This window comes from Drosophila arizonae, chromosome 2, assembly GCF_054131065.1.
Source record: "Drosophila arizonae isolate 15081-1271.41 chromosome 2, UAZ_ARI_1.0, whole genome shotgun sequence".
Taxonomy (NCBI): Eukaryota; Metazoa; Arthropoda; class Insecta; order Diptera; family Drosophilidae; genus Drosophila; species Drosophila arizonae.
In genome coordinates this window covers 28,007,223-28,033,207 of record NC_142922.1, presented here as the reverse complement: position 1 = coordinate 28,033,207, position 25,985 = coordinate 28,007,223, and the positions used below count along the sequence as shown (strand labels likewise).

General features: G+C 37.1%; 1 protein-coding gene across 5 annotated transcripts in view; it reads right to left on the bottom strand.

Annotated features, from left to right (window-relative positions):
• Positions 1–25,985, bottom strand: part of Nlg3 (Neuroligin 3) — a 96,650-nt gene that overhangs the window by 5,691 nt on the left and 64,974 nt on the right. For all 5 annotated transcript variants that reach the window (XM_089463153.1, XM_089463152.1, XM_089463155.1 and 2 more), the window contains 5 exons: positions 7,820–8,080; positions 6,549–6,746; positions 6,094–6,486; positions 5,097–5,133; positions 1,904–2,116 (listed from right to left, as the gene is read on the bottom strand). In XM_089463153.1, coding sequence (XP_089319279.1) covers positions 1,904–2,116; positions 5,097–5,133; positions 6,094–6,486; positions 6,549–6,746; positions 7,820–8,080 — 1,102 coding nt within the window. The remainder of the gene's footprint in view (positions 1–1,903; positions 2,117–5,096; positions 5,134–6,093; positions 6,487–6,548; positions 6,747–7,819; positions 8,081–25,985) is intronic.

Here is a 25,985-nt window from a genome sequence, read left to right as displayed (position 1 = left end):
GCTCAAGTGTGCAGCTAACAGGCCACTTGGAGCTCCACTCTGGCTGCACTCCACAAACTGTTTACCTGCCCAGGTGAAGTGCTCTGCCTCTGGGCTCGCTAAGCCTATTTGGCAAAATATTCTTTTTGCGTCTGATTTGCTGTCATTTTTCGCTCGCAAGGCTTTCGCATTTTCCTTGTGCATTTTCTTGTGTCGCTTTATGCATTCGAGATGCACTGACGCTGAATTTGAATAAAACCATTCGCCACATTTGCATACGTATCTCACGCTCCCAAGCAAAAGGTGCTCCACAGTGCTGCACATAATTTTTATGTGGCTGCATGAAACTATATTTAAAGTGCAAGCATTTTTCTTTGTCAGCGGCAGCAATATTTTGTTTGCCCTGTTGTTGCGCCTGGATCTGGAAGTGCATCCAACTTTGGCACGAAGTGGATGGGAAAGTTAACTTTTCTTTTTATTATTATGAAAATGGGAAATCTGCGTGGAGTGGTTTTCCTTGTGTTTTCTTTTTCTCAAATAGCTAGCGATAAATTATAGCGAGATGATTATTTATTGACTGACTCTCATTGATATATAGGCAGGTGTAGGGAATAGCAACAATATGCTTGGAATTTCAATTTAAGAATGGTAGTTCGTCCCATAGATTTCTAACTAAGGGGTTTATATATTGTGAAGACCCCGTTCTCTTGCTTTAAAATAATAATTTTATTCTTATAAAACATTTTTATTCAGCTCCTATGATTGCAAATAAGTCCAAATTTTCTTCTAAGTAAATATAAAATGCATATTCTAAAATTGTATGTAAAAACTCGAAGCCAGATTTATAACAGAGTTTTATTTAGATTTTATAAAATAGAATATTGAATTCCTAATCATATGGTTTTTATTTGGACAATTTCTCTCATATTTAAAAAAATAATTTTAATTTATTTTAATTTAAAATTTAATTATTATGAATTTTCCAGCAACTCAACGAGGTAGTTGTTGTTTATGCAGAATAAAAAGTCAGTATAGATATGGCATTAAAATTCAATGTCCTAATCTGGACATGCGCAGCGCATATTGAATAGCCCAGGCAAGACTCTGTATAAATATTTATTTTGATTGTATTTATCGTTGACTTTCTATCAAATCCATTTGAAATATGCGCACGAGTCTCTCGTCGATAGCAGGCCGGGCGACCACCCCCAATTGCTACGCCCACTCGCATCCTGGTAGAGATCAAGCATGAACCGTTTGCTGCTTCATTGCAGGCAACTTAACGCACGTTTGCACAAAAGCTGAACAGAGCTTTTGCATAACTGGGGCAGAAAGACTACATATTAAGTATACGACGAGGGCGCCGTAGCGTATACACAATATTTTTCATTTTTATTGTATTTGGCAAAATGGTATGCTGATCAAATTATGCATTCAATAAAGAGACTCGTGATGTTATCAAAAATTCAACAAACATCAACAAAAAATCGAAATAGTAAATGCAAATGCAATACAAATATTGCAATTCTTGTTGTTGTTGTTGTTGTTGGTTTGATGGAAATCAAAAGCTATTCAATTATGGTTGTGACATCAAAGAGTTGGAGTTGGGAGGAGAGGGTTCCATTGAATTGAATCGAATATTGAATATGAAACTTTAGTCATTATTTATGAAACAGAGAGCCGAAAATATTGGTATTTCGCTTGGCAAAAGATACAAATCAAGATTCATTTAAGTCGCTTTAATTGAAAACTCCCTTCCCGAGCTGGCAGCGAAGGAAAGAAACGTAGCAGCTCGCATTTAATTAAGAACGAAATATTTGCTTGGGTATGGCGCACAATCACAGCCGCAGGTCGTGCCGCGGGAGCAGCGATAAGAAGATGAACAAGAATTCGGGATTCACGTGGAACAAACGCAATTACTCACCGGATATTAATTGGATGCTGCACCGGCCTCTCCCAGTCTGTGTATTCATTGACAATCGTGGCGAATATCTCGTTCAAATGGAATGTGTACGTGTTCCGTACGTAGGCCTTTAAAATACGGGAACGCCGATCCGCCTCGATGCCATATTGCACGTCGCCGGAATTGAAGCTGAAAAAGGATTCGGCACGTGTCACGCCAGCCATCAGGTCGTATCTGTAAATGAGCAATAAGTGCGTAAGTACGTGTATCTGCATTTCATGGATACAACATTGTCATCTGCGTATCCTGCTGCGCACAAACTAAAGCCGTTCCGCTTGGGTGTTACGCACCCTAACGAGATCTTTAAATAATCAGCTGTCTCTGGGCTTTGCGGCTTATCCCAGATATTTGTTAAGTGTTGTGTAACTGATTTATGTGTGCGTTAGTTAGGTTTTGTTGATTAAGTGTGACAGTCTAACTATAGCCATGGATATAAAAAGCTAATATGTATATATAGATGATATAAATTTATTATATATTATATAATACATAATATAAGATTTTAGATTTACAGTTGTTCAGATATTCTATATATTCCTATAGTCTCTCACTGATCTCATTTTATGGTATAATGTTTCAAAGTATTGTATTCACAAAAATTTTAAATAATCCAATTCAAATACAATTTTCATTTATAATATTCGCCTTTATATAATATTTTACTATATTTAGTTCATTCCAGCAAATTCCAAGTATATTCATAAAAGTCCCTCAGTGCTTTGCTAATTTTAATATAAATCTGATTAAGAAATGATGTCAAAAGAGTTTGCCAAACTAATTCATCAGTTAAGAGTTAACTGTCCAACAACTCAAATTTTGCGGCCTTCTTAAACTTTGTCTGTGCTTCAAGCCCAAAACTCTGGCTAAACATGATAACTCGAGTGCTAGTCAGAAATTTGCTAGTTTGCTGGCTGAACAGCAAACAGTAGAAAAAGAAAAAGCATCTTTGAGTTACTTGCGCTGCACTTCACAGCTGCCGAGCTGCACTTAAAAATTTATCTTTGCTTATTTGCATAGATAAAGTAGTTTTTGTGCTATGCCTGCTGCTTGTTGTACAATATACATATATACATATATTTTTTTTTGAGGGCGCTTTTATTTCCATTTGGCATTTTGCTGTATTTTTTGGTGTGGCCTGCATTTTATACTGTGCCAAAAATTTCTTTTATTTGCTCTTATTGCATGTGTTTAATGGAATTCTTTTGCAAAATATTGAGCAAGCATACCAATGCTTGTATGTGATGCTCAATATGTATATATCTGTGTGAGTGTGTGTGTCTTGCACTCAAAGCAAATTGCTTTTAAATGTGCACAAAGCAATATTTATGCTCCTTGCGGAGCTTGTGACTAATAGCCTCTTGGGCACTGACAGTTTACAAAGCGCTGAGCCCGGCCGAAAGAATGAAAAAGTTATCCACATAGCGGTCAGCAACAACTGCAACGATTCAGCAGTTGCGCTTGCAGTTGTATTAGCAGTAATAATAGCTGCCAGACTCATCAGTTGCAAAACTGCAGCTCGAAGCAATTCCTAAGTGTTGCTTTATCAGTTCACCTACATATCTATCTATATATGTGTACGTCTCTCGTATATACATGTACAAGAGCTATATGCTTTTAACTAGCTGCCTTTTTTCATTCGCAGGATAAGCCCTGCCATCAATTCCCATCAAGTGCCTCGTTTTAAAATGTAAACTGCTTTATCTTCGCATTTCATTCGCATTTCATTTCGTGCTTTGCTAAATTTGCAGGCACTTGAACTTATTCCCTCTGTATTACATATATGTATCTTCTTATATATTAATTAATGATTGTGTAAAATTTTTGAAATTCAAAGTATTACTGACAATGTCAATGACAATGAGGATGAGAATGACAATGACAATGACAATGACAATGACAATGACGATGACAATGACAATGACAATGACAATGACAATGACAATGACAATGACAATGACAATGACAATGACAATGACAATGACAATGACAATGACAATGACAATGACGATGACAATGACAGTGACAATGACGATGACAATGACAATGACAATGACAATGACAATGACAATGACGATGACAATGACAATGACAATGACAATGACAATGACAATGACAATGACAATGACAATGACAATGACAATGACAATGACAATGACAATGACAATGACAATGACAATGACAATGACAATGACAATGACAATGACAATGACAATGACAGTGACAATGACGATGACAATGACAATGACAATGACAATGACAATGACAATGACAATGACAATGACAATGACAATGACAATGACAATGACAATGACAATGACAATGACAATGACAATGACAATGACAATGACAATGACAATGACAATGACAATGACAATGACAATGACAATGACAATGACAATGACAATGACAATGACAATGACAATGACAATGACAATGACAATGACAATGACAATGACAATGACAATGACAATGACAAGGTTGTTTTATATTTCTTTAAAATAACTCATTACAATTTATTATTTATTGTATTATTTCGTAGTCGTTTTTCTAACCCTTTTGAAATTGTTAATTTTTCATCAAAGTGGCGCAAATTGCACATAAATTACGAAATCGCAGCTAATTAGCTGTTAATAATATATATTAACAATGCCAAATGGCAAAGCACAAAGTGCATAAATCAAGTGACGGTGCCAAGAACAATAGGCCACGCCCCCAGCCCGCAACCCACAGCTCACAGCTCACACATCAACCCTTACTAACCCATTTCCCAGTCCCTACGAAATTTGTAATTGTATTGCAAAATGGAGTCGCGCATTTGCGTGGTTAATGTGCATAAATTAATAAGGAAGCGGCTGCGTGTGTATGTGTATGTGTGGGTGTGAGTGTTATTGTATGGTCAACATAGCAGCTGTGCGGTGTAAGCGCCAAAGCTTATCGGCGCCTAAGCTGGCGCCATTTTGAGTGTTCGCTGCGGCGAGATAAAATCTTTGAGCAGCACGCAAAAGTCGGCAAAGTCGAAACTTTAAATTAATTACATTGCATACTTTTAAGCTGTGTGTGTGTATATGTGTGTGTGTCTGGGCACGTCAATGTGCGGGTTAAGGCAAAAATAATTAAGCAGCGGCTGTTCGAGCGGAGCCTCAAAAAAACTTACCTTGACAACTTGTTAATGGCTGTTTTTCTCATTAATACTGCATTAATTAAAAACGCCAACACACGTGCGAGTGTGTGCGAGTGTGAGTGAGTATGGGTTAATGGCGTCAGCGAACATGGCAGTTCACAAGTGCAAGTCGTCATCGCCGTCGTCGTCAGTTGACATCAGCAGCCGCAGCGGCAAGTTGGGGAGAAAGAAATTGACAGCAATGCATCGCATTAAATATATTTGTGGTAATGCTAGCAACAAGCAAATTGTCTATCTTCGGCGAGCCGAAGAATAAATGAGCTTATAAAAATATAAATGTCATTTACACAATATTATATACATATCAAATTGTGCAATATGTTCTATATATCTTATATTCCAAAGGAAATACAGTATAGAACTACGTACATATGTACATCCGATTTCTAGTTGCCTCTCTCCTCCACTGACACCACTAACGACCCAGACCTATTGGCTTCAATAGCTGTGCCACTCTTACTCAGCAACGCACGGGGCTACGCAGCAGCTATCCTTCTCACTCTCTTTCTCTAAGGCTGTGAAGCGTGCAGCCAAGACACAAACCCACTCTCACCAATACTACTGTAGTAGTAGGCGACAATTATGAATTGAGACACTTAGAAAACAGACTCTGCTATCATTTATATATTTATATAAACATATATGGATTCTACAGTTTATTTATACAAAATCTATCTTCTATTTTACTTCTCCTAGTAATACACTATATAAATTTTAAATATATTTGCATTGTTTTCAAATTGTTCTTAGTAAAGCCCGCATCGATATATTTTAGTTGAAGATTCTATGATCTCTGTATGTTAGGACTTTAATTTATTTTCGAATTCTGGCCTAAACCCAAACAGAAACCTGGCTAAAACAACTGCGTGCTTAAAGATATAAATATATGTATATTAATGCAACAAACACAATCACAATTTCAATATGCCCACTCACTATACTGGGAGGCTCTTCAAGAATTCTCACTCACCTATATTCTCCAGTTGGCCGGGCGTGCCCCAGCCTCCTGCAGCTGCGATGCCCGCCTCTCCGCCCAGACCATTGCCAGCTGCCGTTGAGGCCTGAGCCTGTGCCTGAGCGGCCGGTGAGCCGGGCGGGGGTGGGACATAGTCGCCACCATCGATGACGACGCCATCGATGCTGGGGCCAAAGGCAAAACCGAACTCGGGCGGTCGTATGGGCACGCTGAGTAGCTGCTCGAGCGTCTTCTCGCGAAGGCACTTCATCAGATGGGCGTGCGGCAGGTCCGAGGCGCAGTTGACGTGATGCGCCACGATGGCCGCATACTTGGCGGGATTGCTGACCAGAGACCACGGTGCCAGGCCCGAGCCGGACATGAGCATGGCCCGGTTGAAGAGCAGACCTGCAAACGAAGGTGGGATGTGAGGGAGGCATAAACATTCAAGTCTATAGCGCTTTGCTTACCCTCCGGTACCGCCATCGATGATATCAGAAAGTGCACACAGGCCGCACCAGTGCCATGTCCCGCTAGGGTTATGCTGTTCGGATCGCCGCCAAATGCCGCAATATTCTCTTTTAGCCAATGCAGGGCGGCAATGATGTCCATCAGGCCGTAATTTGCTGGCAGCTTAGAATAGCGATCCGTGTTGGCATTTAAAAATCCTGCAAAATTACCGCAGAATTCATCAGCATTTTCTTCCACATCGATTAATCGCTACAGCAGCAGCAGGAGCAACAACAGCAGTAGATGGAAATTTAATGAAGTCTAGCGACTATTTAAAATGTCAGACACATCGGCGCAACACTTGCGAAAACGTGTACAGTCACGCGTGCAAATCATGATGTCAGCACTTCCGTTTCCGCAGCAGCCGTACCAGTGGAAAACTGCCCGGGATGGTGGCCACAATTGGGGAGGGTCGAAGTGGTGCAGGCAGTGCTTTCAAATGAGGTCACACTAATTTGCTCTGCATTTGAATTTTTACAGTGGGCAGAAAGTATATTAAAATTGCTACGAAAGTTTCACTGCCGACAATAAAATTTTAATGAAAATATTATAAATGAAATATCAAATATTAATATATATATATAATATATAATTAATTGATTTTATTAATATTTCATATAAGAAGGAATAAACATATATTTATACATTAAAATAAAATAATTAAATAAAAACGAATAAACAATAATTGAATATTAATAAAAGTATTGCACATTAAAATTCAAATATTTAACTTATAATTGAAATGAAACATGCGTAGTTTATACTATGAATTATTTTTTCAAATAATTTTTTATATTTTTCATAATTTCATATTTGTTTCTTCACTATGAAATGTATTTATTTCTATTGTTAAAGAAAATAAATGAATGTAAAAGATCAACGAAGTATATTGAAATATATTGAATTGAATTTTCTGTGAGTTTTGTTCCACAGTATTGTATATAGTTTTTCCACTAGATGCTAACTAAATTAGTTAGATTATGGAATGGGCATTCGCTGCTGTTGCAACAGTTGTTGTTGTTGATGCAGTTGCTGCCGCTGCTGCTGCTGCGGAGCGGAAGTGCAGTTGCTGCTGCAGTAGCTTAAAAGCGATTCAGCCAATGGACACGTTGCAAGCGTTTGGCTCGTTTCGGTGGACCGATGAAGGCAGCATATCAATTAGCATTAGCATTAGCATCGAAGTGCATACACGTGTGTGTGTGTGAGCGCGTTTGTGTTCTTGTGCACTTACCGAGCACTCCGAGGCGATAATTTATGGTCACCACCAATATTTGTCCGTAGCTGGCCAGCACCGAGCCGTCATAGGGATTGCCGCTGTTCCACTCGTACGATTCGCCGTGGACAAACACCAGTACCGGATACTTGCTTGCACCGCCACCCGATGAGGAAGAAGAAGACGATGATGACGATGACGATGATGAAGAGGAGGAAGAGCTGCCAGAACTACCGCCAGAGGAGCTGCCGCTGCTGCTCGTTGAGTCCCGCGAGCCAACTGCAAAATAATTATAATAAAAGAAAAATAATTGTAGAATGTGTTTTCAATTGCTGAAATTCAGTTCAATTGTTTTTCGGTTAGTCAAAGAGCGAGAGCGGAAAAATGTATAAAATAAATGGAGCCAGACAGCTCTGTTCGTAATGATGGCTGCGTTTTATAGCCTTTCTCGACGTTCCGAGTGTTCAACTTTGATTTTGGCCAAGTTTTCAAGCTCGATAATTTGCATTTAAATGCTCAATCTGCAAGTATTTGGCATCAATTCAAGCGTTCTGCCCCATGCCTATTAATCAGCATTGACATGAATATCTGGGGGAGCCTTGGCCTGTCAAGTGTCTGTGGAGCATAGGTGAACAAGGTCCCAGAATGGATTTGCGCAAGACAAATGAGCGTCTTAGCCCCAAATAGGCAAATTACCGGAAAACAACTCTGTTTGAGTGCCGAACCGAAAAAGTCAACGCAGCTCGATCCCCGTGGGCACGTGTCGGAGCTCAGCTGAAGGACAAAATCAATGCTGGCAACCCTGTCAAAAGTGTGGAAAGGTTCACTTGATGTGTGAGCAAAAGCTGGGACTCAACTGCTCAGAGTTCGACAGCTATCTATGCGAAAAGGCTTAAGTGGTCTGGGCGTTATAATAATTTATTGTTTGCAGAGCTTAAAACAAGAATTTTTTTTGCACAAAGTATTGCAAGACTGTTTGCCAAATCTCTACAATGAGAAGCAGCTTAAAAATAAAACATATTTTTTTAATTGTTTAATAAACAATTGTAAAAGAAATTTATTAAGTATTTTTAAAGGTTGTATTCAAGTAAAGCAATACTGGCTATGGGTGAATTCTTTATTTATTTAAGTCTGTATATCATAATCCTATTATTGACTATTATCAAAAATATTATATTTATGAAACTTTGAACAGAAATACTTGAATTAAGAAATAAAAATTTCTTATACAACTCTTGATATGGTCCTCTGCCAAAAGTAAATTCTAATGAATAATATTCATATTATTTGTATTGAATATTACTTTTATATGATTATGCCAAAGAAGTAGCTTCAATATATCAGCAACAGCTATGATAAGAATAGCTAAAATTTCTATAAGGTTTCATACTCTATGCAGCTACATTTAAAATCCGTTCTACTTTCTCGTAAATTTAATGCAACTAAAAATACAAAATTGCACGCAAAATGTATTCATGCTAAACACACACACACACACATACACATTCATACATACAGAGAGGGATCAGTATCTAGTGCAGTGTTAAATCTTTGGCAGATATACATATATCCATATCGCATGTGTCTGGTCCAGTCAGCAGCAGCAGCAGCAGCAGCAGCTCGAGCCTCGCCCGAACAAAAGCCACAGCAACAAATATAACAAAAGGAACCATGAATTCTTGCTGTATATTCAGCCCATTTTTTCTATACATATATCTAGTATGAGCGCTGGAACAAAAGAACTTGCTTATCAAAGCGGAAAAAGAGTTCTCTGTGTGTGCTAGAAGTGGCAAAACGAGCACCATACTCCGCTTAGAGGCTGGCAAAAACAAGTTACTGTGTCACTGACTTTTATAAATAGCGTCAGAGGCATGACACGAGCCAGAGACAATGGAAACGACAGGCGAACTTTGCTTAGTGGTCTCTCACTCTAGCTTTCTCTCACTGTCTCTCTCTCTCTCTCTCTCTATTTACTCTTTTATATCTGTGCACTGTCAATATCTATTTAAAGTCTGCTCATCGCACAAAGTCACATTCACACCTCGCAACACGCTAATTCGATGAACTTCATTCATGAGCTGCTGCGGCTTCTGTTTCAGCGTTTTCTCTTGTTTCTTGTTGCTGTCGGCTCTAGCCAGGTATAAAGCTAAAGCCAAGTTCAAGCCACACACACACACTAACTCATCTCACTCAGATCACACACTGTCACACTCGAGCTTTTAAAAATTTAGACATTAATTGACAGTTGAAATTAAAATTGAAAATGTATCCAACAAAAGTTGGCCTTAAATTTACAAAATAAATAAATTAAAATTTAAAGACACTTCCTTGACGTTCTGCGGCGAATGTCTATTACTCAAGCAAACAGAATTCATTATAGTATTGGAAATATATATACATATATATATAAAAAAGAGAAAATAATAATATTGAATATTTATATTGAATTGTTATTGAATGTAAATATTCAAAACTATTTATTTACTAATTATAAGAATTATCTTTTCAATACTTTTAAATTGGTATAAAATATAAGATATAAGGAAAAGTTTGAAGCATGAATGAAAATTTTGCGGTCAGTAATTCCCCATTTACTAGTTAACATCCAAAGTCATATTTATAATTCATTTATATTCATAATTTACAAGGAATATATGACCCGCTTATATTGAAAATCATTTAAAAATGCTCCAAAAACTTTATATAAAATATAATTGAAAATTTCTTGTCATTTGCATAAGCAACAACTATAAAGTTGTTTTAACATTTCACGTACATAATCTGATGCCTTTCCACAAATGAGGCGCTAAATTCGGCTAATTTGTGAAGCTAAGCAACTGCGTGACATGCAAACAGCATTTAAAACTTGTCTTGTATGCCATTAAAAAGAAGAAGAAGAAGTCGTAGTAGTACGAAAGCAGAATGAAATAAATAAACCTAGTTCTCCAAATACCCGGGGTAGAAACTTTTCTGATGGCCTTTCAACATGGCGGGGCATGGCAGCTATGGCGACGTCTGTTCGTGTTGCACCCGCGGGTGCTGCTTAACCCGGCCAACTTTATGGCACCCACCGAAAAGTCAGCAGACGTACAAAAAGTTCCGACCATGCCCCCGTATCTTGGTCGCAAATACGACGACGACGACGACGACAACTGTCTTTTATGTTGCCTAAAAACTTGTAAAATAGTTGCGCCACGCCCCGTTTGCCGCATAATTTTGAGCAAATGTAAATATTTTGTGCAAATAAATAGAAGCAAGTTTTATGTACGTGCTGCAAGCTGCATGTAGCAAGAAAAGAGCGAGGACTTGTAGCATAACAAATGCGAAGACAAGCGCTGTAGCTGGCAAAAACTAATGCGACTTTCGGGGCTTGTTAATAACTCGAACATGTTTTAATTCACATGCCACGCCCCCAGTCCCAGTGACATGCCGGGGACCCAACTTGGCCTCCGACAGGCCTCACTTGCCCCCAATCTCAGCTGTGAATGTCGAAATCTAGGCACGTGGCATGTGGCAAACGGCATGAGGCAGAAGGCAGAAGGCAGAAAGCGGGAGGCAGGAGGCAAGTTTCTGTTGCCTCTAAGCCTGCATGCTTTTTGCGGTGCGTGCCTCCTGGGGCATGTCGTCTTCTAGCAACAGTCAACAGTTTCCATGTTGCGTCCCGCATTCGCATAAATTTAATCATATTTTGAGCCATCTACGCATCTGGCAAAAGGCGCAGCCAAATAGGCCTAACGGCACTTTTTTGATGGGATGGAAAAGTGCGTGCGTGTGTGTGAGAAAATAATTCTGGGAAAACCTAAATAAATATAAATATAAATATAAATATAAATATGTATAAAAACGAAGCAATTTGCACGAAACGGAAATAACTACAATTGCATTAAAATTATAATACATATAATTATTTTTATTGAGCTTGAAAGAAAAATTATCACATGTATTTTTTTAAATAATAATAATAATTAAATTCGTAATAATGCTGAAAATAAACGAAATGGTCGTAAAAAGTATTTGATTCATATTTTTGTTATTATATTATTTATTTATTTATATTATTTATTTACCTATTTATTTATTTATTTAAATTTAAATTTGTTATATTCACATAATTTTTTACTTTTATATTTATTTCTCTATTTGAGTTGTTTTTATAAATTTTGAAATATACTTGACAATTAAAAGATTATCTTATAATATGCTACAGTTACATCGAGTCGTAACTTAACTTTAAGGAATTTCCAACAAAGCATTTAGAATTTCATTGAAATGAAAATATTTAAAGAATTACCGAATTTCTCTTAGAAAAGAACTTTTATTTTTCTGGTATTTTCATTTAGCTAAAACTTTCAATTGTGTGCTTTACTATTTGCAATAGACACACCCATGCCCATGCCCATGTCCATGCCCAGGCCCAGGCTGAGGCACTCGCACTCAGATGGACAAGAAAAGAAAAAACAAGGCTGTGTAACTGAGTCAAAGGCTGCCTGGGAGGCATCTGCAATCCGAAACTAGGTGAAATCAATATATTTCGCTCATTGTCTTGCCTTGCTCCAGCTTGTGCTTTGTCATCGCCGTCTGGGCGAGGTCCTTGAATTCCATAGAAAGAACTTAAAACCCATTCGGCGAGATGCTGCCACGGCCTTACTGAAATCTAGCTCATTTCTTTTTATGGTATTTGGCCGAAATCTCATTTTGTTCTGCTGCACGTTTGCTGTAGCTACAGTAAACTGTGGCAGCGAGTGGACAGCAGTGGGTCCACTAATGGTAAAATCACAAATTAAATACTAGAGCTTGGAATGAAATTAAAAAATCTGGAGTACAGCTCATCATATATTATTTTTATTTCTATTGCTAATGTTTTTTTCTTACTTATGCTCTACTGTAGCACCCATTTGAAGTTGGAGCCATATTTTATATGGGCGCCACAGGTTGACATTAAGTGCTGGTACAACATATTTGTTGACTGCACAAAAAAAAAAAAAAAAAAAAAAAAAACCAGAGCTAAAAATATTTTTTACTTTTATCGATTTAATAAATTGCGAGTTTTCAGCGCGCTTCTCTTTTTTATGTCTTTGATTTTCGGTTCGACGCTTTTACAGCTGACACAGTCACGCTCACGGCAATGTTATTTTTTTCTGTATTCTTGGATTTAGTTTTTTTGCTGTGGGACTCGCCAATGCGCATTTGCAGTTCGGTTGTTTATTACCTGCGCTTATGTTTTTGCCATTTTTAATGCATTTCAATTTTCAGGATGCGTTTTTCCGAACTTTTATGTTGAAGCTGGAGGGCTTAAACCTTTACAGAAATCAATTCACAATCTAAAAGGGTGTTGGGTGTAAGTGAAATACATATAGTTGTTTCTTAAAGTAAAGTTAGTAACTAGTCTCAAAATTGAGCTAATATATTTGAGAATAGTTTTTTGTCTGTGATTCTAAAAATATTTTAACAAATTTTTAATTGCGGGGAACGTTTGAGACTTTAAAATTCAGGGAAGGTGGCAAAAAGAGAGATATAGATGGAAAGAGATTAGTTATCAGTTATACACATATATCTGACAGATATTATCTGTATATGCAGTTGCGCCCATAATAATAGTAATATGTCTGAGCACAAAATAATGAAAAAAAAAAAAACAACTTTGCAATAAATATAATATTGAAAAAAAAAAAAAAGAATATCTTAATCATAATCTATTTTAGTTTAAAATAAATCTGTTTTGCAAAATGTCATGCATATTTAGAATGTAAAAGGTAAAATACACTGTCACTGAAGCCATCTGCAAGAACTTGAATATAATCCCCAGTACTATTATAATGCAAAGTATAAATACTTTAAAGTAAATAAAATGCCCTCAAGTTGGTTAAACTAACTTTGGTCAAAGGCAGAGCAAACAAATTTTCGTTGCCTGGCGTGTAACTTATTTGAACAACTGTGCTTATGGGTTAGTGTGTGTGCTTGTGCGTTTACGTGTGTGTGTGTGTGTGTGGGAGTATGGCTAGGTAAATGGACTGTTGAATGCAAAAAGTCATTGAAAGTTACAGTTAACTTGGAAGTTTTGAACAAATTTAATGGAAAAGTTTGCCTATGTCATATAGAACATGCGTTCCTGTTGGCCAAAAGTACCCGCAACGAATTTGCTAAAGTTTGTAATGCCTGAATTGCTTTTACCCGACTTGGATAAGCTGGTAAATTTTGGTTAAATCATTGTGAATGAATTAAGTGCTGGTTAAATTTAATGTTTAATACGGTTAACAAGCTTGCAGGCTAGAATATGCAGAAGGAATTAAGTTTGCTGAAGATAATAGAATAATATTTTCAGATTGTAAATTATTTTTAATTTAATTTATATTTATATAGTTATCATTGCGGCAGAGAGGCTTAATTGGTAATTTATTATTTATTTTTCGTTTCATCCTAACTGATATTTTGTTGTATTCATACAATTCAGAATAAATTAAGTGAATGCTCAAGTTAACGCTAAGTATGTTTTATAATCTAAATATTTTATTTTTTCATCTAAAATCTAGATTTTTCATTTTCCATATTGAGCTCGTGTTGATGCAATGTTTTACGCGTGCTCTGTTATTTATTTGGAAAGTCTAAAAACGTTAAGCCCTAAATGAACCACCTAATCTGTGTGTAATCGGAATAACAAATGCCAAGTCTGATAATGTTAATAAGCTCAACATGAGAATTCCTTTTCGTCTAATATATTGCACGTACTTATCATATATGTTACGCGGCAGCCACAGGAAACAAACAAAATGTCAAAATGGCTGCCAGGGTCGAGAGTTGAGTTGAGTTGAGTTGAGAGTCGAGTCGAGTCGAGTTGAGTGCTGAAAATTATGATTTCGTCATGCAAAATGTGGCTAAACAGTCATAAATAAACACGCAGCAGACACACACACAAGCATAGCGAAATAATGAGAGTGTTTCAGGAAGAAAAACAGAATAAAGGAAAGAGAGACAGAGAGAGAGAGAGAGAGAGAGAGAGAGAGTGAAAGAGGAAGGGAGGAAAGGCAGAGTGAACGAGAGAGGAGATGAAGTTATCACGTGACTTTCTTACGCACATTGCATGCCATAAATTACAAAGTACTTTAGACGCCAAACTCAATTTACATTTATGTACACACACACACATGCATACAAACATGCAAAACACACACACAACACTTGCGCTCACACTGATAAGTGTATATGGTATATGTGTGCGAGTGAGACAGTCATATGCAAGTCAAAATAACTGTAAAGAGAGTAAGGAAAAAAGTACAGACCGAAATTGTTGCATTAAATTAGGCGCACAAAAAATTTACGATGCGCTTGTTGCCCCTGCCTTTCGCCACACTTAAATGCCGATAAATCATTAAAAAAAAAAGAGAAATAATAATAAAAATAATAAAAATAATATGAAAGGGCAGCTCTGTTGGCACATTAAAAGTGCGTAGCGCAAATGGCAACTTCTGCAAATGTTAACCAGCTTTAGCTCTGCTGCTCACCTTCCCTTCTCCTCCCCCTTTTGTTCCACTCGATTCTTTTGCACTTTTATAACCCACAAAATAAGATTTTTATTGCGATGCCTTAGCGGCGTCTCGCACTTCATAAAAATGTAAAATATGATGATGACTAACAGACACGTACTCAACATATTGCCCACACACACACACGCACACGTACTCAAACACACACACACATACATGCTCTATGAATTGTGCCTGTGGCTCGAATTGCCAAAAATCATAAAGTCTGTAAATTTGCACCTTTCAAATGGGCCCAGAACCTTTTGTATGATATATGCATATAAATAAATGTATATATCTTATATTTATAAGTATGTGTATGCGCGTGGGTGTGTGTATTTATTTATGAATATTATTTTGGTATTCTGCACGCTCATTTAACGCTGACTGTGCTGCAAACGATGCGTTGAATGGCAATTGCCTGGCAAATATCTATATCATGGCATGCTTCAAAAGATTGGCGAGCAGCCTTTAGAAGAGAAATATTTAAGAATTTACATAAATTAAATTTAGCTTAAGTATATATTTTGAAATAATATTTTTTTAAATTCTAATCTTTGATAAGTGCATTTTATACTCTTTAAAAACCTTCTAGGGAAATTTGATAGCTACTGAAGCTATATATTTTAAAACTCTATATGCACTGCTTGCCATCAGGTTGGAGCACTCTTCATTTATCCGTAAATGTTCCAAGAGTTCTTTTCAATTGCATATTTAATTAATATTTATGTAATTAAATTGGGCTACGTATTTCATTAAATTTCATTAAATATTAGACAACATGTATAAAGAAAAGTTCACAAAAAAATTGTTGAATCTTCTTTAAAAAAAAATTTACTAAAAGAAAATATCTAGTTTTAGCTCTGGAGAAATACACGGATAATAAAGTTAACTTTGATTCTTAACTTCACTTAACCAAAATGTTGATGGACACGGGAAAATTGTTATTTACTTTCTTAACATAATTGATTGCCAGTAAATCGCAGATCCGAGCTGAGAAATCCACAAATTCGCACCTAATTGCCTTTAGATGTCAAGAAAAGAAAGGGCTTAAAATTTTATTTATATTCATAATTTTAAGTTCAGAATAGGATAATTAATATTGGGTTACAATCATTAAGATATATGAGAACAAGCCTTATCTTAACAGATTTTTATGGAGCTCTTAACAGTATTTTAATTTTATATACTTAACCTCAAATATATTCATTATAGAATCTAACCTGAACACCTTGAAGAAATAAAGTTTCATACAATATTTTATCATTATTCAACTTAGAGTATTCTCTATCGTTTCACAGTTAAAACAACAGTTCATTTAGAAGAGAAAAACGTCATTCAGTAGGTCAAACATCGTTTTCTTGCTAGTTGAACACATTTGCCAACACAATAATCAAGTTTAAGCCAGGTGCACTACGCTGCGTATACATAATGCATACATTTTAGGAGGCAAGCCACGGCCGTGGGAGAAAAAGAAATAGGTAAATGGAATGAGAGTAAGAGAGAAAGACAGAGAGAGAGAGAGTGTGTGTGTGAAATGCTGATAGTACTGAAGCTGGCACAACTGGGCACAGCTGGGAGGCAGCTGGCACTGAATGCCACTTAATCTTAATACATTTTACAGTTTAACCCATGCATCAGCTTAACTGTGGCTTAACTTACCGCAAGGCAAAGCTGCTCGGGTGGCTTTTTGCATACACATAAGACTCGCTCAGTGTGTGTCTCCATGTGTGTGTGTGTCTGTGTGTGGCACATTTTAAGCAAACCAATATGCGGCAGACACCTGACTCTAAAAACCCTTAACTGGCATAAAGCAGACTAAAACGAGAAGGAAGACGATAGGGAGCAGCGTTGGAAGAAAAAACCAATATGAAAGAAATGTCTAGTCCAGAAGCGGAAGCCCAGTTACACTCGCAGCCCACCACAGACAGCCTGCAAAGTTGTTGCAAATTGAAATATGCAATTTGTCGTAAGAGATTTTGTGTGGCAGGCAGGCAGTGGAGTTGCCTCCTCTCCTCTTCTCTCCACCCACTCTCTCTCGCGCTCTCTCTCTCTCTCTCTCTTATCACTCCCCCATCCCATCGAGTGCACTTTTCAATTTCAACGTATTATCGGTTAACAACATTATGTCAGCGTTCAGGCGTAAAACTGCTTAAGAAAATTGCAGCTGGAGAATAGAAATAAAAAGAACCAAGAAAAGGTCGCAATCGGTTGGCAGAGTCAGGATTCTAAAGTACCAAGTTCCCGACAGCAATCGAAGACTTTAGCAAGTGCTTTAGCACCTTGCCAGCTCTTGGCGCTTAATAGTTTTTCCTAGTTCTTCGCTTCTCCCCATTTTTGTCGCCTTCACAGCGAAGCCTCCCATTCAGACTCATCCATCATGATGTGGCAGTTTATGTGCGGCAAAATGTGCCACATAATTGCGTTCCAGTTACATTTTGAGCACAATTCCTGCATTCGTTACGATTTCAGGGAGCGGGCGATAAATGCGCTTACAATGTGCTGCAGGTACCAGGGCGTATGCATAATATTTCCCAATTTAATACCCTGTAATCATTTCAAATGGGCCAGTAGGGATTTAAGATGTTGCGAAAGTGTCTATAAGAGGGCCACAGCAGATATTCTTTCGCCCTTGTTACACATAAATAAGCGAAATGACAACATTCGCTATCGATATGTATCGATTAAACATAAGGGAAACGTTTATGGAGGTCGTCTGTGGTAAAGAGGTAAGAGCACCATTCAATACGCTGAAGGTAAAAACATATGAGCGTTCATGTCAGTTCATGTCAGTTTCTTAACAACTCAGTTTTATTATATCGATAAAAGGCGAGGAGGATAGAGTTGAGCGACCCTCATTCTGATGAATGAGAAACATAAATCAAGCTTATGCTTTATGTGTAATGATTGCAATCGATAATAATCGATAACAGAACTACATAGAATGTAGTATATCTTTTGTTCGCTGCACTTGAATGACACTCGCTTTGAGTGGTGTGGAGTGGTGTGGAGTGGTGTGGAGGGGAGTGGCACTCGACCCACTCACTCACTCATTCGACTGGGCTTTAGTCAGCTTAAGTATTTTTCGTAAACATAATTGATGGCAGGCACATGTCGGACTCATCAATAACAAACATGACGTATACGTAATATACGCAAATGGGCAAAATCAAATCATATGCCACGTGGCCCCATCATCAATCCACACAAACAGGAAATTGTCAAATATAAATGGACGTCAAGTATAGTGTGTATTCTGTTGTTGTTTTTGTTGTCTCTGTTGTTGTTGTTGCTGCTGTTATTGCTGTTGCTGTTATCTATTGCTACAACTATTCGAAAGTTGTTTCTTTTTGCGCTAGTTTGATTGATAAATTTACTACCAACAACTCGCTCTATCTCCATCAGGCCGTCTCCTTTGCCGTCTTCCTTTTGGCTGGTTTTTGTTTGGCTTCGCATTGTGCCGGCTGTTTGGGCATTTTTGTTATGGCTTCGTTAGTAAATTATGGCCACTTCCGTTTTTGCTGCCGCTGTCTAATAAACTCTTCTTATGTGTGTGGCTGTGTGTTATGGCTTACTTATGAGATTCCTGTAATTCTTTTTTTTATGTTCTCTCTTCCCTTTTTCTTGTTCTTGTGCTTCCCACCAACTTCAACCAACTTCTGACGGCCGCCCCAAACAAATTGACGTAAGTCGTGTGTAATTTATAATGAAATATTGTATACGCCGCTTGGCAGTTTGGCAGCCAAGTATACGGAAGGTAATAAATGACACTGTTTTGTCCCTAAACTATGTGTGTGTGTGTGTGTGTGTGTGTTCTACTCGAGTCTAGCTAATGGTGTGCAAACGAGTGTGTGGCTGCTCGCTCATATGCGAATAGTTATGGCTCGCGCTTATTGAATACAAAAATGATAGAGTTTACTTTTGAACTGTGAGTAATAAAGGAATGAATTTGGGCTAAAATATATTGAATCAACGAGGCTTTTAACACTTATAATACATCCATTAAAAATATAATCAGTATTCGTTTATGCCAGCAAAAAAGAAAAGAAACGATTTTTTTACAGAGAAAAAATTATTTTATCCATTCAAGAGTAAGTATGGGATACTTCTTTGTTCAATACTTGGTGTTACTTTTAGATCAAACACTAAGCATTTCAAATAATAAACAAACCGTATTTAAAAATTATTTTATTAATTTTTGTTGTATATTCATTCATATCTCTCCTAACTGAAGAAGTTCTTAAATTTTTGATTAAATGATTACAGTTTAATCTCATATTACATTCATCAATCAATTTGTATAATAAATTAGCCTCTTCCTGTAATGTTACTTAATTATTAGTTTATGCCCGATTAATTACATATAATGTCACGATCGAAATTTCTGAAGGCGTAATATATGCTTGGCTTTTATGGCTTATCGCACCGTGCGCTGCAGCCATTTAGTTTGAGATTTGTTTAGGTTTTCACACAAGATAAGGCACCTGGGATACAAAACTGCGTGTTGCAGCAACTTCAATTCCGCATAAAAAACGAGCTGGCAACAATCTATGCAATTCCGCTGGGTTTCAGTGAGAAATATAACTTCCTAACTGCTCACTTTTGCGGTGCTTTTTTTTTTTTTTTTTTTTTTGTTTTTGTTGATTTCTTAGGGTTTGTGTAAACATGCCTTTGTTCGTGCCACGGGGCGTATGCTTAATGCACACAAGGCATGCAAAATGGCAGTCAGCAACGCCCCGTAATTAGACCGAGACATGCTAAGTGCAGAAGAGCTGGCACCGCTGCTGCTCCATAATGGGCGAAGAAAGTGGTTCACCTGACGACTGCCTGAAAAGAGTTGGAAATAGTTTTCCAGCCATTTGTTGTGGCATTCTTTTTGCCGTTTTCCATTTCAATTTGCGCACATTTCTATGCCTCGTCTCCTAATTGCGGTTTAGTGAAGGGGTTGGCCTGGTATACGTAAGGCTAAGAGCTGCTTTTGCTTCATTTAGATTTTTTTTTTTTTCTTGCTGCTGCGAATAAATTCTCAGCTGCCAAATTGAGCTGTGCGGAATGTCCACATTGTGTGCTGAGTGGACCCTTCAGGCACGTCCAATTATGAACTTTGACTTATCAATTTCTTGGAAAAGGGCCACAGAGCTGCGTCATCGTTGGCTGAAAGGACATGCCTCCTGGTTCGCATTTAATGCGCAATTTAAATTCAATGCCTTCTCTATACACACACACACACATGCTCACCTACACACATATATATCTCTCTGTGTGTGTGCGGGCCACACTTTTCTGGGTCAAGTGACCATTAAGAAGGTGAACTTTTCGACCATTTTGTTGGAGTGTGACAAATTTTTGATGCATATTTTATGGCATGGCATTGCACAAGTGTGTATCTAAGACAAATGTGTATGTGTGTGTGGGCTGTGCAAAAAATATTATAAAATGGGCCGCACTCGAAAATATATAAACATCCGCTTCAAAACGCAATTTGCTGTGCAAATATTGAATATGGAAATTTACACAAAAACAAAAAATAAACGATATATGTATATATTTTTTAAAAGTAAAATAAAGAAGCTTCCGTCTCTTTATAGATGTGCCATAAATAAGAGTTATGGCATGGGCTTATACGTTGAATACTCTGCAAATGCTGTGAAGGTAAGCAATTTTAAGTTTTTTTTTTTTGTTTTTTTTTTTTTTTGTGGCTTTGTCTTTAATTCATAGCTTAAAATATTTGTATCCATGCCATCATGAATGGAAATAAATTGTATTTTAGCTTAGCAGGAGTGAGCGACTGGGAGATAACCTCAACTTTATGCTCATATCGGAAATATTATTATTTTTTTTTATTTATATAAATATACATCCACACAAGTAAGCTCTACGCTTCTGATGCATATAGAGATTGTATTTTGGAGCTTCTCTTTAAGGTTTTGCCATGCGAAAGTTTTTGTTGAATAAATTTTCTTGAGGATGTACTTCATTAAAATATCAAAGCATAATAATGACATGCAGTTGTCTCTAGTGGACACAACAAAAAATATGAAATAGATTTTTTAAAATATGAAAAACAATATTATCCCTATAATTGCCTACGCAGTGCATTAAAAATATCCAGTTTTGAGGTATTCAAATTGAACTTTAAATGCAATGAAAATTTTAATTATGAGTTTTAAGAATATGAAAAGAAATCACAAAGAACTGCTATCCTGTTTGCCGTAAAAACTCTGTGCTTATAGATTAACAATAAAAAAAAAAAAAATAAATAAAAAAATAAAATATATGCTGAATTATTTTCTTGATATTTTTAAAATATCCCTTTCATAAAAAAAAAAATCAAGAAAATAATTCACCTTTTATGGTTATCTGTAAATAATTTTAAAGCAATATAGTGATAATATGAGAATAGAGTGAGTAAGAGAGGGTTACGAAATAATAGTAAAGAGCGAAAGGAAAAGTAAATCAATCCCATTTACGACTACAAATCGATGGCAGCAAATGCTCGCCGTAGTTCGCCAACGAAGGCTTAGCAAATACAATTTTATACATATATATAGTGGATTTATTGATAGCCGAGGTACATATTTATACGCTCACGCATACACACACCCACACACACACACACACACTCAATCAACAATAAACGCTTACAGTTAAAGTCAATATGTATGCAAGTGCTTCGTTTGTTACACAAAGTTGACAAAGTTTTACCCAGCATTTTCCTTGCTGTTATTGTTGTTGTTATTGTTGCTGATGCTGTTGTATGTACGTTGAGTATTTATGGGTTTCCATCAGCACTTGACGGTATTTTTTCGGATTGCTACAATATTCGTAGCTGTTGTTGTCATTGTTGATAGAAATATGCAATCTCAAGCAGCAAACACAATCAGCAGCGGGCCGAGAGAGAGAGAGACCGACTCGCGCTGAGCGAGCAGCTTAAAAAGATTTACTCGAATGTTATGCGACTTGTTGCCAGCTGCGGATATTGTGGCAGAATATGCGAAATTAAGCTGTGGAACAACTCAATATATGCTTGATTGTTTTATGCATTGGCTCACGAGTCTCTCTGTTAGATTGAGATGATGTGCATATTTGCGACAAGGCTAAGGATTAGCCAAAGTTGGAAGTGAGTATGCTTGTCTAGCAGCTACTCTGTAGATGTATGCATATATTTAAGTCTTTAAAAAAAAACAAAGCCAGCTTTTAGCATAGCTTTATTGTGCTGCTCAAACAATTCGCATAGTTGTGGGCATAATAACGAGAAGCAGCCAGTGACCGGAGGGGAGCCTAGTGGGGAGAATGTGTTGAGCTAGAGCTGACGCACACTGGGGCTTTTGTTCATATCTCAATGCAAAAATCAATCAATTGCTGCGCATTGATCTGTTGAACGTTTCGCAATAAAAAGAAATATGTGTTTTTTATTCACGCTCTGAGAAAAAACACAGAGATCAACCGATTGTATCGGTACTCTAACGAGTTCGTGCATGATCGAAAAGAAACCTTTCTTTTGGTACATGTACAAACATGATTCCGTATTTAAGCAGGTGTTGTGCTCGCTAATTATATCAATTACTTAATAGAAGTGTGTGGGTATGTGAATGTAAAGACCGATTGCCTTGCCTTTATGACTTTACGCACGAAGTTTCGCTGTGCGAACGTCAATTATTCCTCTCCATAAATGATGTTCCTTTAAAGAGCATCACACGAATAGTTGGCTTGAAGCCGCCCAACATAAAGTCAAGGCGATGTGAACCGAAGTCACATGCTCAGAGTGAGAGCGAGGGGTACGATAATTTCGTGGAGAGAGCGTGAGGAACCAAACGGTCGCTCAACTTACAACTAATTAAAGAAAATAATACGTTTATACAGCAAATAATTCCTGCTGTTGTCAATAAAAATTATTTATTAAATAATCTTTATTATCGTAAAGTAAGAATGCCGAAAATTGTACAGAAAACCCAATTCTTAACATTTCTCTAAAAATTAAATTTCAGTTTAAAAGATTGCTAATATAAAGCACCTATCTAGGTGAATATTGAATATTTTCCACATATTTTTCTTGCGACTTTTCACAACTTGAAATGCTCATATATATATAGCCTGATCAAAGCTCAAAGCTCTATTTTATTCTGGTGAGTTCTCCAGCATTCTCTCATTATGACATCTGGTCAATCGGTTCCGTCATAGCTTGAATTTTGACCACATTTTGCCAACCGAGGCCTACTGTACGACGCCCACATGCCCCAAACGCATTCAGCGGCCACATAGCGTGGCGATTTATTAATTAAGTTGGAAAATTTTCGGACGCGCTTTTCATTTAGTTTGCATTTAAATTGCCTTTTTAATTAGCCAAGAATTAAAAACTTTTCTGTTTATGAATGCTGCGGGGCCGTACCAGCATTTTTGCTTAGAAATTTATTAAAAGCTCTGCGCGTCGCGGCTTAAATATTGATTACTTACTTAGTACAACTGGAAATACCACTGAAAATTTTGCATTAATGAGAATTAAATATTTATAAACAATTGGCTTGACAGTTATTTCTGGGCATTTAACAAACAAAAACATTGCAATGCTTAAAGACTGTATTTCCTTCATGTATATTCATGTCGAACTGCTTTCTGCTTTAATCTGGCCCAAAAAGTTTGCTTTGCCTGGCAAAAGTTTGGAGGAAAGCGAAAATGTAATAAATGTAATTTTACTACAATTCTCTTATTTTGTGTGTGTGTGTGTGTTTTTTTTTCGCTTCTTTTCTTGCTGCTTGCTTCTTAGCATTTCTTTGCCAATTGTCTGCGCACAGGCAAATGAGCATGAACTCTGAGCGAAGCGAATGAAAACTCCGCCCAATTGTGAAATCCTGACTGAAATATCTTCTGACTGCAAAGTTTCGTTTGCAAGCAAAGTAAAAAGTTTGGTTCCTATTCGTTTTGCATTTTGTGACTTATTTTTTGTCATACTTTTATATAGTTTTTTTTTCTTTCGTCGTATATTTGCTACGTTTGTTTTTTTTTTTGGAGGTAGTGGATTCTTGACCAGCATTTTCATTTCCGCATGCAACACGCAGACTGCGCATTCATTTCCGTTTCCGGCAGTGTCATCGGGTTGTATTGCGTGTTGTCTATCACACATATCAAACACACACACACACACATATATTGGCACATTCTTTCATATTGTATTCTGTTGCCATTTGATATTTATTGGTTTTTCCCTCTAACTTTTTATTGCTCGCCCAGCAGGGTGCTTTAAATGGTTCATAAAATATGTAACACCTCCTAGAATTCCTTCAGCTAAATCATTGCTCAAAGTCTATAGTTTAGCTAGCACGCACGTGTATTGAAGTAACATCGGGCTTAGATAGGTTTAACTTTTATTAGACTGAGTTCACTTATTTATACACATATAAATGCATACATAAATTTTTTTTTTAGTTAAGGAAAAAATCTTGTTTTTAAAAGTTAAACCAACTTCACATGTAATTTATTTATTTTATTTATTATAATCAATAATTTCTTACAGGCAATTAAATGCAGCTCCTTTCTGTAAATTGAATCTACTTCTATTCAATTACTGCAGCTATCAATAACTATCGAACTGCCACTATAATATAAATTGATAACAGGCAGAAACTTTGGCTTCAGTATCTCTAAAGAAAACTGGCTTAGTCTCAGCTTATTCGATTGTACAAACAATCGATAGTACTCGCATCTGCAAATATCAAATGTTATTGGTCAGCCTATTAAATTTCCTACTTATTGAGGCTTAGTGGAATGCTTAACTTTAATATTTTGCAGCAGCACTTTATATACATTTTATTTTACTCCCCACTGCACACAGTGCGTATGATAAATATTTGTTTGCTTCATGTAGGCACGCGCCGAAAGTTTACTGATTGCGAGCACTTGATTGGCTTATTGATTTATATGTTGCGAGCCCGTTGAGCTGACAATATTGCATTACATTTTTATGTATATATAATAGGAGAGAGAGAGAGAGAGGAGGTGAGAGGGAGTGAGAGTGAGAGATATGTATTTTGCTGCAATTGCCGTGAAGAAAGTCGCGCGGGTCACGTATGCTAGACATAGGGTCATAAATCTGGATTGGGGCGTCTATTGGGCAATGGCCGCAATGGTTTTTAATATAGCGCCATTAAGTGATGCCAACAGATGTTAATCGCATTGAAATGCTGTAGATTAGAAATTATGACATTACATTAATCTCTCGCTCAAATGGCAGCTCATTTATTTCGGCTTGGGTCGGCGCAAAAAGTCAGTTAAGCGCGAAATATGAGCGAAATGAAAGCAGCTGATAAACTTGAAATCTGAACACGGCACAGCGAACAATGCAAACGGGACGGCAGACTGACCAAAATGCAGAGCACCCGAAGGACGAAGCTCGGCGAGGCCAGGCTCAGGTCCAGGCACAGGCACAGGCACAGCCACGGTGGATGCTTGGCTTGAAAAGCGGCAAATCATGCTTAATGTGGCATTTTCTGCTTTTTATTGTTATTATGCTTTATTTATTTATTTTTATTTTGAGCTCAAAGCGCGAACAAGCTCAAGATTTCACAAAAAAATAAAAATAAACAAATAAAGGAGGGAAGAAACAGAGCACACAAACAGAAGCATAAAAAGGCGAGCGAATAAAATGAAAATGAGAAGTGGCAAATGGC